Genomic DNA, 12,893 nt, shown 5'->3' with positions numbered 1-12,893 from the left:
ATCACAGCATTATCTTGTGGAGAACCCTTAGCTCATGTTTTGGTGATCCTGTTGGAAATCATTACAAAAACTTTCTAATGTAATGCAGCATCTTTTACAACACAACAGCGATATTATCATTTTTTCTTCTTTGGTTTTCAATGAATACAGTAATTACCCCTCTGTCACTAGCCATTACTTTTAAGTACTAATCTTTCTTTATTTTTATTTTCTGCGATTATTACTGGTTATTTTGGGGGCGTCGTTAGGAGAAGAAGTATGTAGAATACCGCTAAAATGGTACATTGACACTTCCGTTACCCGGGGGGGGAGAGCGAGGTGTTTGTGAGATGTTTTCAGAGAGAAAAATCCCACAACCACAACAATAAGCACTAGCGGTTTGGGGTGGTATGCTATTGAAGTAATAAAATAAATAAGGCATTTGATAATCATGAGCAATAATAACAGAGGTGGGAGGGTCGTCTATGTGGGGAACATCCCGTTTGATTTCACGGAGTTTGATCTTCAGTCAATTGTGAGCACCGTTGGGACGGTGATTCTGATCAAGCTTGCATTTGATCAAATGACCGGGAAAAGTAAAGGTTATGCCTTTGTTGAGTATGCTGATAATTCCACTGCTGCTTCTGCAGTGAGAAACCTCAATAACTACCCTGTGGGCAACCGAACATTAAAATGTGGGTTTGGTCCAAACTCTTCTGCCAATACTGGAGGATCCATGGTTGACGGACATGGTAAATTTGAAGATTCACTGGTGAAAATTGGGGGAGATGGTTATTCGAATAACGATGATTTGATGAGAAAGAAGAGAAAAATAAATAATGATATTCCTCCATTGCCTCTAGGAGTGAAGGTTCCTGAAGGGAATACTCCGTTATCCTTGATTTCCTCAACTTTGAAAACGTTTGATCAAGCAAGGTTACTAGATTTGGTAAGAGATGCTAAAGAAATGTCAAAAAGAGATCCTCAATTAATGGCTGATTTGTTAGACCAGTGTCCCCAGCTATCGTCGGCGATTATTGAGATGATTTTGCTATTCCAAGTGAAAACTCCTGAACAGATTAGTAGCTTACTAGAGAATGCGCCATCGAATAGCCAGCGAACAACCATTGGAGTCCAAGATCCAGTGGTCAATAATAATACTTCCGCAAATAATAATAATAATAATAATAATAATAATAATGGTGATAAGAGGGACATAAACAATAATGAAAATGATAACAACAATGTTAATGACAGTAATAATAATGACAAGAATGAAAAAAGTGGTAATAATGAGGTCACTAATAATGGAACTAATGAATATAATGAGAACAGTAATGGGGCTGGGGAGAATAATAGCAACACTAACAACAATGATAATGCTGCTGCATCTTCTACCGACGCAGCACAACTTGAAGCCATCAAGCAAGTTATCCAGTTAACGCCTGATCAACTTCTGTCATTACCGGAGGATCAGCGACAGGCGGTTCTACAAATTCAAGAAAATTATCGACAGGGATTGTATGGTTCTATATAGTTTTCTTCTAATCTCAGAATTTGTATAAGGGTGTTGTATAGTGACATGGAATTAATGTTTTTGCTTTTGAAATGTATATTGAATAATTGTAACCGTAATTTAATTTGTCAAGATGTTAAAAAGAATAAAAACTTAGAGGGAAATAACCTTCACCTTACTTCAACAGCTCTTCGATTTCTTTGGTTGTTTTCAAACTATTCAACCGGTGATTTTGGTAGGCCAAACTGATATATATTTTGGATAAATCTGCCTCTCCATTCTCTGTAGTAAACTCTGTGTATCTTTTCAAATCTATAGAATCAATCAAACTTGGGGATTTGTCCGGGCTGTTGTTGTTGATCCGTTGCGCATTGAATTTCTTCAATAGCTGAGCATCACCCTGTAAAAGTGAGCCATTACTGGTGGTTGCATTATTTGTTTGATACTCTTGTCGTACTAGCGGGTGTGTTTTTTCTATTTTCATAAGATTGAGCTCTTGTTTCACTAGTTCTTTAGCATTATTATAGCTGTTTGAGTTGACTTCAGCAAGTTCCTGATCGGTATCTGTAGTGGCCACAATTTGTTAGTGAATACTCCCAAAAAAATGTAATAGAAAAAAAAATATCAGAGTCAGAACTTACAATTTGATCGTATTGGTTCTATTTGTATCATTTTGAATGTAATATAGGGTTATGACTCTGTTTTTGTTGATAGTAATGTAGGGTCTTCCACAATTATTATTGTTGTATTTTTCCTCCGGGGGGTTTTTTTTTTTATATCTTCAAAAAAAAAAAAAAAAAAAAAAAAATGACAACCAACTGCCAACCAAAATAACAAGTTTTACACAAGCTTACCTAGCAAAAGTAACTGAACTCTACAAATCGAAGATATTTGAATCGATGAATTATGTGTAATTGAATATGGAGTATCTATATGAAATATGAGAAATGTGATAAAATCTTATTAAAGATTAATTAAACGAATATTAGAAAATTAAAAAAATGGAAGAATGAATAAAATTAATTTACTCCTGCTTTTTGGCTTTGAGAATCTTATCATCACCAGGTTGGGCTTGGAAGATAGTGGTATCTTTTTCGTGTCTATCTTTGTGAGGTCCGTGGAACCATTTCTTGAAATCAAGAACGGATTTAAGACTCCAAACCTTGACTCTCATGATGTAGTAACAAAGCAACATAGCAACAAAGTTGAAGATAATGTAACACCAGAAGAACCCGAAGTTTCTCCATCTGTGGTGCCAGCTAACATGGAATTGGGAAACAACTTCATCCTGGGTGTTGTATGGACAATAGTTACACATATCAGTAGCACTTGGATCTTCAAGATAACCTCTGAAAGTGGCGTTGTTCATGTAATCGGTCATATAGGTTTCACAAGTTTGACCGGATGGAGGTGGGAAAGTCAAGTATTCATCCTTGGTACAACGAACCGATCTGCCATGAATAAGAGGGGAAACAAAAGAGTCGACGAAGTAAGTGAATGGGGAGGTTTTGTACATGAAAGTCCAGAAACCTGGCATGTATTGTTCTGGTTGCAAGATACCACAGAACAACATAAGAGCAGCGAAAATCATGGAGTTGATCATGGAGGCAGAAGGAACATTTGGAGAAAGGTAAAGAATCCACAAACCATAGGACATAAAGTACATTGGGAAGATGAGAACATACATAAAGAAGAAGTAACCATTTCTTTCGACAGAACCATTACCTTGGACGGTTGGCCAGTAGAAGCAAACCCAACACATGAACTGACAAACAGTAGACCAGAAAATTTCAAGGAAAGTGTGGGCCAACAACAAACAGGACCAGTGGAAAGTATTGGAAGCAGCTTCACGAACTTCGTACAATTCTCTGGATGGATAAGCAAACACATGGGATTGATTGATCATAGCCAAGGCAATCAACAAAGTCATGAACACAGACGAGAAAGAGTTGTTACCAGCAGAAACAGAATGGTTGAAACCGATATAAGAAATACCAACAAACAAAGCACAAACAATACATTCCAAGAACTTAGCTCTAATGTAAATTGGTGATCTCCAGAATTGAATCCAAGTTCTCTTAGTAACGGTCCACAATTGACGATCCCATGAAGTAGCAAATTTGGATTTCAAATTATCGGCATTTTCAGCAACAGGTCTGAGAGGTAATTCACGATGAAGGATGGCAATTTCTTCAGTAACCGCCTTATATTCAGGAGAGTTGATCCAAAGGTCATGCCAGTCATCTTGACAAGCAGCAGTAGCACCAGCACCAATACAGTTCAAAATATATTCAGCAGGGTTCTCTTGCTTACCACATTGGACACCAGATTGTCTTTCGAAGTATCTTAACAAATCTTCAGAGTTTGGACCAATATCACCAAAGTAAACAGTCTTACCACCTTTCTTCAAAAGCAATAATCTGTCAAAGACTTCGAACAAAGTAGCGGAAGGTTGATGGATGGTACACAAGATAGCTTGACCAGAATCAGCCAAAGCTCTCAAGAATTGAACAATAGACCAAGCAGATTGGGAGTCCAAACCAGAAGTAGGTTCATCAAGGAAAAGCAACAAAGATGGCTTGGAGACCAATTCAACGGCAATAGACAACTTCTTTCTTTGTTCAACATTAAGACCTCTACCGATCTTACCGACAATGGCTTCAGCATAGTTTTCCATACCCAACAAGGTAATAATCTTTTCAACATAGTCATACTTTTCTTTTTGAGGAACATCTTTACCACGACGCAAGTCAGCAGCAAATCTCAAGGATTCTCTAACAGAACATTCGGCCAAATGCAAATCTTGTTGTTGGACGTAACCAGTTCTTCTTTTGAAAGATGAATCGATTGGTTTACCGTTAACTAACATATCACCAGTGATCACACCAAAATTGATTCTTTGAGCCAAAGTATTCAACAAAGTAGTCTTACCAGCACCTGATTCACCCATTAAAGCAGTCATAGTACCAGGCTTAACGTAACCTTGAATGTTATCCAACAATTGTCTGGTAGCACCGTCATAAGGAATGGTGTAATCCAAGTTTTGCCACGAGAAAACGTCCTTTTCAGCAATAGCTTTCTCCAAGTCAACACCTTCACCGTTAAGGGCAACAATCATCTCGTCTTTAGTGGCAACTCTACCATCGACGTTTTCTTGATCCCCTTGTGGAAGATGGCCTCTCTTGTATAACAACATATCACCACCACCAACAATGTTCTTCAAGTACTCGGAAAGCACGGTGTTAAGAATAATGAAACCAGCAGTCCAAGCAATGTTGATACCAAAGTTTCTCCAGGTGTGTTTGTATTCCATATGGTATTGTTTCTTAACGTAAGCATCACCACTGATGTATTCATTACCAGCAATAGAACCGTACAAAGAACAGACCTTGTGAGCAATGTTAACAGCATTATAAGATGGACCGTTTGGAACCATTTCAGCACACTTCATCATTCTACCGTGGAATTCGGTGGTGATAAGTTGTTCGTAACAATAGTACATAGGGTTCAACCAATGGATCCACTTGAGGACATGCTTAGCGTAAGGCATCTTCATGATGAAACCAGCATAAACGGACAACATAAGAACCCACAAACCACCAAAGGCGTGAGCAGTTTCACCATCGTAGGTCAAGGTAGCAATCAATTTGAATGTGAAAGAGAACACTTGGTTAACCAAAAACAAGAAAAGCATGTACATGAAGAAAGCACCGGCTTCGTGTTTCAAGTGAGGCATCCAGTAGGTAGTCAAGGCCAAAATAACCACGGCAACAATCTTGACAGGCATTTCGGTGATGATTTCTTGCAAAGCTTCGGCAGAAATGTGGTACATGGAGTAAGATTTTTGCTTCAAAGTGATTTTTCTGTTGGCAAACGATCTAGCGATTTCAGCCAAGGAGGTTAAAGCACAAAACAAAAGACAATAGAAAAGAATACCACCACGAGAATAAGCACCAGAAGTATCAGTTGGAATCTTATAATACATGGAACCGACGATCAACCCTTTGACCATAAAAGAAGAAATGTAAATAGCGATATAAGTCAAATCACCTCTGGCTCTGTGGAAACCTCTAACCATCAAGTAGTAAAGTTGATGAAAGTAAGAAACGGCAAAAGGAGACACTTTACGTTGGATTTGTTGCTTTCTTTGAGAGTCGGCAACTTGGAAACGGTGCAAGTTTTCATCATGACCATGTTGGGAGACATAGTTATCGTATTCAAGGAGTAATTCTTGGTATTCAGGAGAGTTCAACCAATAGTCTTCGAATTCTTGAGAAGTTTCTGGAACTTTCCCTTCAAAGCCTGGTTTTGGAGTTCTACCGTTTGGATCGGTAACGGCGGTCAAGAATTCTGGAGTGGTCATTCTTGATGGACATTGGTAACCCATTCTTTCGAAATAAGCCTTGGCCTTGCTAGCAGAACCCCAGTAAATTTGTTTACCCAAGTAAAGCACGGTGACCTTATCAAACAATTCAAAGATGTTTTCACCAGCTTGGTAAATGGCAACAAAGGCGGAGTTGTTCAACATGTTAGTGGCAGTTCTGATGGCTTGAGAAAATTCCAAAGCGGTGGACGCATCCAAACCTCTGGTGGCATTATCCCAGGCATAAATGGAGGCGTTACAAGACAAAGCTTCAACAATGGAGACTCTCTTACGTTCACCACCGGAAACACCTCTGATGAAATCGTTACCGACGTTGGTAGCATAAGTGTGTCTCAAACCGAAAACGGTACACCACAAATCTCTCATGTTGTTGACGTATTGAGATCTGGTCATCCCATCGATTCTGGTGTTTGGAGTTTTAGTCTTCAAGGCAAAGTCAATAGTTTCCTTGACGGTGATGGTTGGGAAATGGTCATCAAGTTCAGGGTTGTAGATGATGTAACTCTTGAAATGGTCGATCATTTCTTTGTGGGACAACCCATCGTAGGAGAAGTCACCACCGTAAGAAGTGAATTCACTGGTTTCACCAGTCAAGGTCTTCAAGAATGAAGAACAACCAGCACCCGGGCGACCGAGGACAAGACACATTTCACCAGCTTCAAGAACCCCGGCAAAGTCTTTGATGATATCTCTGTGTGGAGTGGTATCTTTTTTGAATAAGTTTGGGAAAAACTTGAAACCATCGTAGACCATTTCTTGCACGGTTGGGGCGTAGGCAGCGTTGATATCTTTACCACACGCAATGACATCCTTGAAAGCGACACCAGCAGAGGAAGACATGATGTTTTCTTCGTCTGACTTGGATTGCAAGAACCCAAGCAAAGCTTTCAAGTCGAAATCATCATCATCGATTTCAAAATGTTGCATTTCCTTCTTGGTCTTTCTAGACAAAGTTCTGGCCAAAGATTGGATTTTTTCAATACCTTGAGGGTTAGACATGGCATTTTGCAAGTGGTTGGCGAACATGGCTTCTTCAGTTTGACCTTCGACATCACTAGCTCTGGTGAAAGTGTTGGATAATCTTGAAGAAATTTTGGACAACGATTTGGAGATCTTGTTACCATTGTTTTCAGTGATGGCTTCAGGATGGAAATCTGGATCAAAACGTTCGACTTTGTCAGAATTGATGGATTCTGCGTCGTTCGAGAAACTCGAAGCATTGGTATGCTTATCTTCCGAAGACATGATTGAAAGTGTGTTGATGTTTCAAAAAACTCTAAATCAGAAGTTCAGAAGATAGATTAAAATCCAAATATGTTTTTTGTGTATTGATATGTTTTGGCAGGATGGTATTGTATTTAAATAATATTTCTCGGGTAAAGTGGTATGGAAATGTCCTCAACTGGAAATGGAAATGGAGAAATGGAACGCGGGAAGTGAAAGAGACAGAGAGGGCTTTTTTTCTGTTATTTTTGTTATTGTTGTACTTTTTTCAGTTGTATCATGCACGATTGTCCATAATTGTAGCTAGTGCTTTTTGGCAACGACAGGAAAAAGAAAAGGGGCAAAAAAAAAAGCGCGTATGACGATTGGGATATCCACTGATGAATGTGTTTTGACGTCCACGGTAAATTGCAATCAGCCATCGGCATGTATAGCATAGTACAGTACAGTGTGGACACACTCTAAATGTTCATGCATGTTCGGAAAAAATATCCGGGGCGCGCTATTTGCAGCTGCTGGCGGTATGAAATATGGTGACAATCACGGAACACCCAGCGGGCGGTGGATGGGGATGGATGTTGAGGTAATTTAGCCACAGGCATAACAGCTGTTGCTTTTTTTTCAATTATTCATATATATAGATATATAGATATATATAAGTAGGGGCTCTCATGATGTTGGCCAACCTTTCTTTTGTTTTTTGTTGTTGGGTTTCAATCGGTACCTGAGAAGTGAGGTTTCCCTCCCCCACCCCACGATTACTAGCACTGGCCATTGAGATATCGAGGCAGACCTTCACAATCACAAATCAGTAAGATGAACAGAACGGTATTCACAGCAATCGATAGACCCTATGTAAAATAAAACAAACAAAGCATTTTAGCCTGAGCCACATAAAAGATCTACAGTAAAATCTACATTGATACACGTGACCGCCGGCGATAAGAGAGGGCAGTAGCACGCACCAGTAGCGTTGGTTCCTGTCAGATTATACAATATGCCTCAACATTATTGCCACGGATTTCAGAAATATACGAGGAGCGAGAAAAGAAGAAGGAGAAGGAGAAGGAGAAGAAGCAAGCTGTGGCGGGTGTGCAACCCCTTTATCATGTGACAGATCGCTCGCTTGATGTGTCATCGATTATGTAATTTGAAATGGTTATGAGTCCTGCGGCGATTTTCCAATTTTTTTTTCACCGATTTTTTTAATACTTTGCAAATTGGGAGATTATCGAGCCTACCCAATAGAAAGGTTTCGTCATAGATCACCAGCAATGTTGAAGTATTCCGCGCAAAGAATCACCACAGGCTCTGCCATTCGCCTCTCTAGTGCTGGCTTCCACACCACAGTAGCTGCAGAACAATCTTCCGCTTTCCCACCATCAGAATTATACCAATCAGCCTACAAGGAGTTGAAGCATGGCTTGGATTACTACAAAACCAAAAAATCTATGAGAAGTTTGGTGTACCGTCCAAAAAATGCCAAAAGACTCGTGGCGGCAGAATTGTACAATGAAGAAGAAGGTAAAAGAATCATGCCCCAAGAGTTCGCCGGGACTATTCGTAAGAGCGCATTGAACAAGCTCACCTTGAATATCTCTAGTTATGACGAATTGAAGAAATCCCAAGATATGATCCTCGCGCTTGCTGCGGCAAACAAGGCCGATGCTCAAAAGCATTGCGTACAAGAAGAACATTTCATTAACTTGTTGTTTTCAGGAGCCAAATTGAACAAATTTTCCCACACATTATCATTTTTGTACAAGCACAATTCCCCAATATTGAAATTCTTGGATTCAAAGATCGTTCAAGTGATCCATGTTTTGAACGGGGTCTTTAGACTCAATACCCCAGGTTACGATTTGGAAAGCTTGAGTTTGAAAGAATTCATTCGCAGATTGAATGTTCCAATCACAGAATTGAAAGGTGAGGAATTATCGAAATTGAATGACATATTCAAACAAGACCCTCAGTTGGCATTGAGTTACAGTGCTGCTCTCATCAATTACATGACACTTAAACCAAAGTCTGCCAGTTTTGTCATTCCAAAGATTACAGAAATACTCGACAATATCGATTTAAACATTTTACAAACATCATCATTGGAAAGTAAAGCCAGCGGGTTTAAAAACTCTACTCAGATTCAGTATTTTGTATTGAAGGCGGTGCAACAACAATTTTTGAAATTGCAAAGTGTGGAACAGTTTGCTGATAAATCCAAGCAGATATTGGACAAAATTACTCCATTTGTGGAGACTTTTGAACAAAAGGTTGGTGCTGCCAATGGCAAGTCCAACATCTATGAAAAAGTGTTGGCCGAATCCAAATTCGGTAAACCTGTTGTTGCTGAAACACAACCTGCTGCTGAAGAACAGTAGACTGGTGAACCACATATTGTTAGATACTAGTGATATAATATACTCTGGCTGTAAATATCGTTGACATAATAATGGTTGGGTTGTAGTCTATGTTAGAATATGATATAATATCGCCACGGGTACCCGGCCAGCAGGGTGTCCAACCCCGTGCTCCTCTCCACCGATGGTAAAAAAAAAAAAAAAAATAGAGAGAAAAAAAAATGAAACATATCACCAAATAGAGCGGGAAAAAAAAAATTGGTGAAATCTTAACAACTCACAGCAACAAGACTGCTGGTCCTCATCCGTCACTCATCAATATCCAAAAACTAATAAAAGGCAAAAAATACAAAAAAAAAAAAAAAAAAAATTGGAAACTAAAAAAAAAAAAAATAAAAGCTGAAATAAAAAAAGGAGAAAATAAAGAACGCCTTTTCCATAAATCCCTTGCAAATTTCCCGTTCACCATTAGTTTTTGAGGCCATCGCTTGTTTCTTGTTTGTCTTTTTGTCCTTTATATATATAGAGAGAGAAGAGAGAGAGAAAGAGAGGAAATTCACTATGTCGGTCTTTAACTCTGACTTTTCCAGCTTTAATGAGAACTCTTCGTCTATTGACCAAAAGCTTTTATCATCTTTCCTCCCGGAAGTGGGAAGCAGTACCAATGTTCATCCAAGTACTCAGAACTCCATTGGCTCTGGCTCTACGACCAACCCCATTCTTCCACCGACTACCCCAGGCGGGAACATCGGTCGTCATACCCCAAGTGGGTCTATTGCTCATTTGAACCTCCATTCAAAGGCGTCATCAGTTTCATTCTTGGATTTTGCCCCAAAAGGTCATCTGTTTGGAAGACTGTCGCCATCCAATGGTTTACAAAATTTGAGTATATCTGGAAATGGCGCTAATCCAAATATTAAGTCTCAGACTATTAACGCTTCCAATAACTCTGCAGGGATGGCAATTCTCTCACCTCCAGCTTCTAGATATGCCTTTGATAACGGTAATGTCAGCAACATCAACAATAATAACAACAACGCTCAAAATTCCACCGCGGCCAATCCTTCGTTTTTCAACCCAAAAAGTAATTACTCAAACTTGGGTAATGACTGGTCTTTAAACTTGGATTTCTCGTTGCTGAAAAATTTCAACTCTTCCAATCCCGAGTTGAACACCACTAATAAATTATTGAATGAAAATGATACCGGTGATCAAATCAATAATAGGGATTCGAACTCTAGTACTGGAGGTTCAGTTAATTCTTCTACCAATAACAATCCTGTGGTTGGTGGTGGCGCCAACTCGTTCGATAAAAATTTGGAATTCCTCAAGAACTGGCTTGACTCGTCAACTTTAGATGAAAAACATTCGTTTATTGATGAATTGATTGATTACTTTTTGTTTTCTCCTGATCATTCAACTGATCTAATCAATTACCTCAAAATGAAGATTGATAGAGTGAGCTTTAATGACGATTTAGATTCGCCAACCACCACGACAAATGTCAGGAATCAGCAAAATGTTGGCCATCATAATCCTCCTCCTCATCATCATCACCATCTTCCAAATAATCATAGTATAAATGGCAACAACAACAACAATAATAACAACAACAACAATAATAATAACAACAACAATAATAATAACAACAACAACAACAACGGCCATGTTGCTATGCATTCTCATCATCAATCTGTTAACAATTTAGATTCAATTCTTTTAACTACTACTACTACTCCTTTGGATTCGACTTTCCAAAATGTCAATTCTTCTTCAGATTACAGGTTATCTAAGAATTTTGCCCATTCTAAATCTAATTCAATTCATGTTCCGCTCAACGTTAACGCGTCTGATCTTTCTAATTCTAATTCTAATTCTGTTGCCAACACAAACAATAGCAACAATAACGGCAACTTGAAGCAAACAATTCTCACTATCTCGACCAATGGTAATGCTAAGGACCAACAATCTCAGGTTTTTTCACCATTATTGACAGAATCAGGTTTTTTGCAAAATCAAGCAATGAGATATGCTAATGGTAATCGTGGTAATAGCCATTCCAGAACCCACTCTAAGTCCGCTTCAATCAGTAATTTGAACATAAATACTGCCTCAAGTAACCTTTCCAATGGTAACAATAACTCTACCAATAATGGTCAAAAAAGTGATCTTTTAACCCCTACGTTATTGTCACCAATGACTACGTCATTTAGCACCAAGAGAGGGCCAAACAACTTATCAATCAATACCAATATTTCTTCCGGTCAAGGACCTCAAAGTGCTAATATTGTCAATGGACCTGTTTCAGCTACTGTGGGAAATGGTGTAGTTTCGGGCATCACTTCTCCATCCTCGCCAATGACTCCAGGTGGGTATAATTTGGATGGATTGGACCCAACTACAAGATTGAAGTTGCAAGCATTGAGCACCATTAACTCAAGGTCAAAATTAGATGCTTTGAAGAAAACAGTGTATAATGATACTTCAAAATCATCATCGAGTAACGGCAATGGAGGTGTGATCAACGGTGGGGGTTCAGGAAGCAATCATCAGTTAAAAACTTACAAATCAAACTCCAATCTTAAACAGGGACCTGGCTCACAACAAAATCGAAGCATATCTAATCCTATGAATGCTGGTGGCAATAATAGCAAGAAGCCTCAGCAGCAATTACAAATTTCTACCCCGAAGAAGATGGGGGATTCTTTGCCAGAGGATAAACTTGGGACACCAACCACCAATAATAATTTGGCCCAAGCATTGAAATCTTTGCAAGCTGCTTCGAATGAGAGCGCCGCGATCTTGACTAATGCTGGTATATATACTTCGCTCAATCCAAATGACGGAGGTCTTGGCACTCCGGTGAAGCAACTTTCCAATTCCACCTTATCATTATTGTCTCCAAAATCCCCTGGTTTAAATTCGCTTGAGTTGATTGATTTGAAGAATTTGAACGACTTGCCTGTATGGTTAAAGAACTTAAGATTGCACAAGTACACAAAAATTTTGGAAAATTATCAATGGGAAAAATTGATTTATTTCTCTGACGAAGAGCTAGAAAAAATTGGTGTTACTGCATTGGGAGCTAGACGTAAATTATTGAAAGCATTTGATATTGTGAAAGTTGCCTTTGAAAATGGCGATATACTTGGCTTGGAGGAGCAAAGGGAAAGGAAATAATTTTGTACAGAGTATGGATTATTATCTATTTCCTTGTATATATATATTTTTTTATTTCTTGGATTAATTTTGATTAAGGACGTCTAATTCACATTATTATTTTTGGGGACAAATTTCGTTTTATGTTTTCCTGTTTGCAACATATTATTCATTAGGTTCTTGTGAGATTTACATCACGCTGTTCATTGTTACATTTTGTTTTTAATATCATCAAGGACTGTCTATAAAGCTTTTTTTTTTCTCTGATCCTCGT

General features: G+C 38.7%; 5 protein-coding genes across 5 annotated transcripts; 3 read left to right on the top strand and 2 right to left on the bottom strand. All coding sequences in view use genetic code 12, as the record gives it.

Moving 5' to 3' along the window:
• Positions 1–430: 430 nt before the first annotated feature.
• Positions 431–1,516, top strand: DASC09_005910 (Rna15 protein; the record flags this gene model as incomplete). The annotated part of the gene is made up of 1 exon (XM_064994194.1): positions 431–1,516. One exon carries the CDS (start codon positions 431–433, stop codon positions 1,514–1,516), a length of 1,086 nt encoding a protein of 361 aa, XP_064850266.1.
• A 154-nt stretch (positions 1,517–1,670) lies between these two features.
• DASC09_005900 (uncharacterized protein) lies at positions 1,671–2,167 on the bottom strand (the record flags this gene model as incomplete). Its single annotated transcript, XM_064994193.1, has 2 exons — positions 1,671–2,059; positions 2,137–2,167. The coding sequence occupies 2 exons, from the start codon at positions 2,165–2,167 to the stop codon at positions 1,671–1,673; spliced, it is 420 nt and encodes a 139-aa protein (XP_064850265.1).
• Positions 2,168–2,519: 352 nt separating this feature from the next.
• On the bottom strand, positions 2,520–7,124 carry DASC09_005890 (ATP-binding cassette multidrug transporter; the record flags this gene model as incomplete). The annotated part of the gene is made up of 1 exon (XM_064994192.1): positions 2,520–7,124. The coding sequence occupies one exon, from the start codon at positions 7,122–7,124 to the stop codon at positions 2,520–2,522; it is 4,605 nt and encodes a 1,534-aa protein (XP_064850264.1).
• A 1,253-nt stretch (positions 7,125–8,377) lies between these two features.
• MRP13 (mitochondrial 37S ribosomal protein mS44 MRP13) lies at positions 8,378–9,481 on the top strand (the record flags this gene model as incomplete). Its single annotated transcript, XM_064994191.1, has 1 exon — positions 8,378–9,481. One exon carries the CDS (start codon positions 8,378–8,380, stop codon positions 9,479–9,481), a length of 1,104 nt encoding a protein of 367 aa, XP_064850263.1.
• A 540-nt stretch (positions 9,482–10,021) lies between these two features.
• On the top strand, positions 10,022–12,640 carry VTS1 (Vts1p; the record flags this gene model as incomplete). Its single annotated transcript, XM_064994190.1, has 1 exon — positions 10,022–12,640. One exon carries the CDS (start codon positions 10,022–10,024, stop codon positions 12,638–12,640), a length of 2,619 nt encoding a protein of 872 aa, XP_064850262.1.
• Between the last annotated feature and the right edge of the window lie 253 nt (positions 12,641–12,893).

This window comes from Saccharomycopsis crataegensis, assembly GCF_037102585.1.
Source record: "Saccharomycopsis crataegensis DNA, jcf7180000000072, whole genome shotgun sequence".
NCBI classification, from domain to species: Eukaryota; Fungi; Ascomycota; class Saccharomycetes; order Ascoideales; family Saccharomycopsidaceae; genus Saccharomycopsis; species Saccharomycopsis crataegensis.
This window is presented reverse-complemented; position numbering and strand designations above follow the sequence as displayed.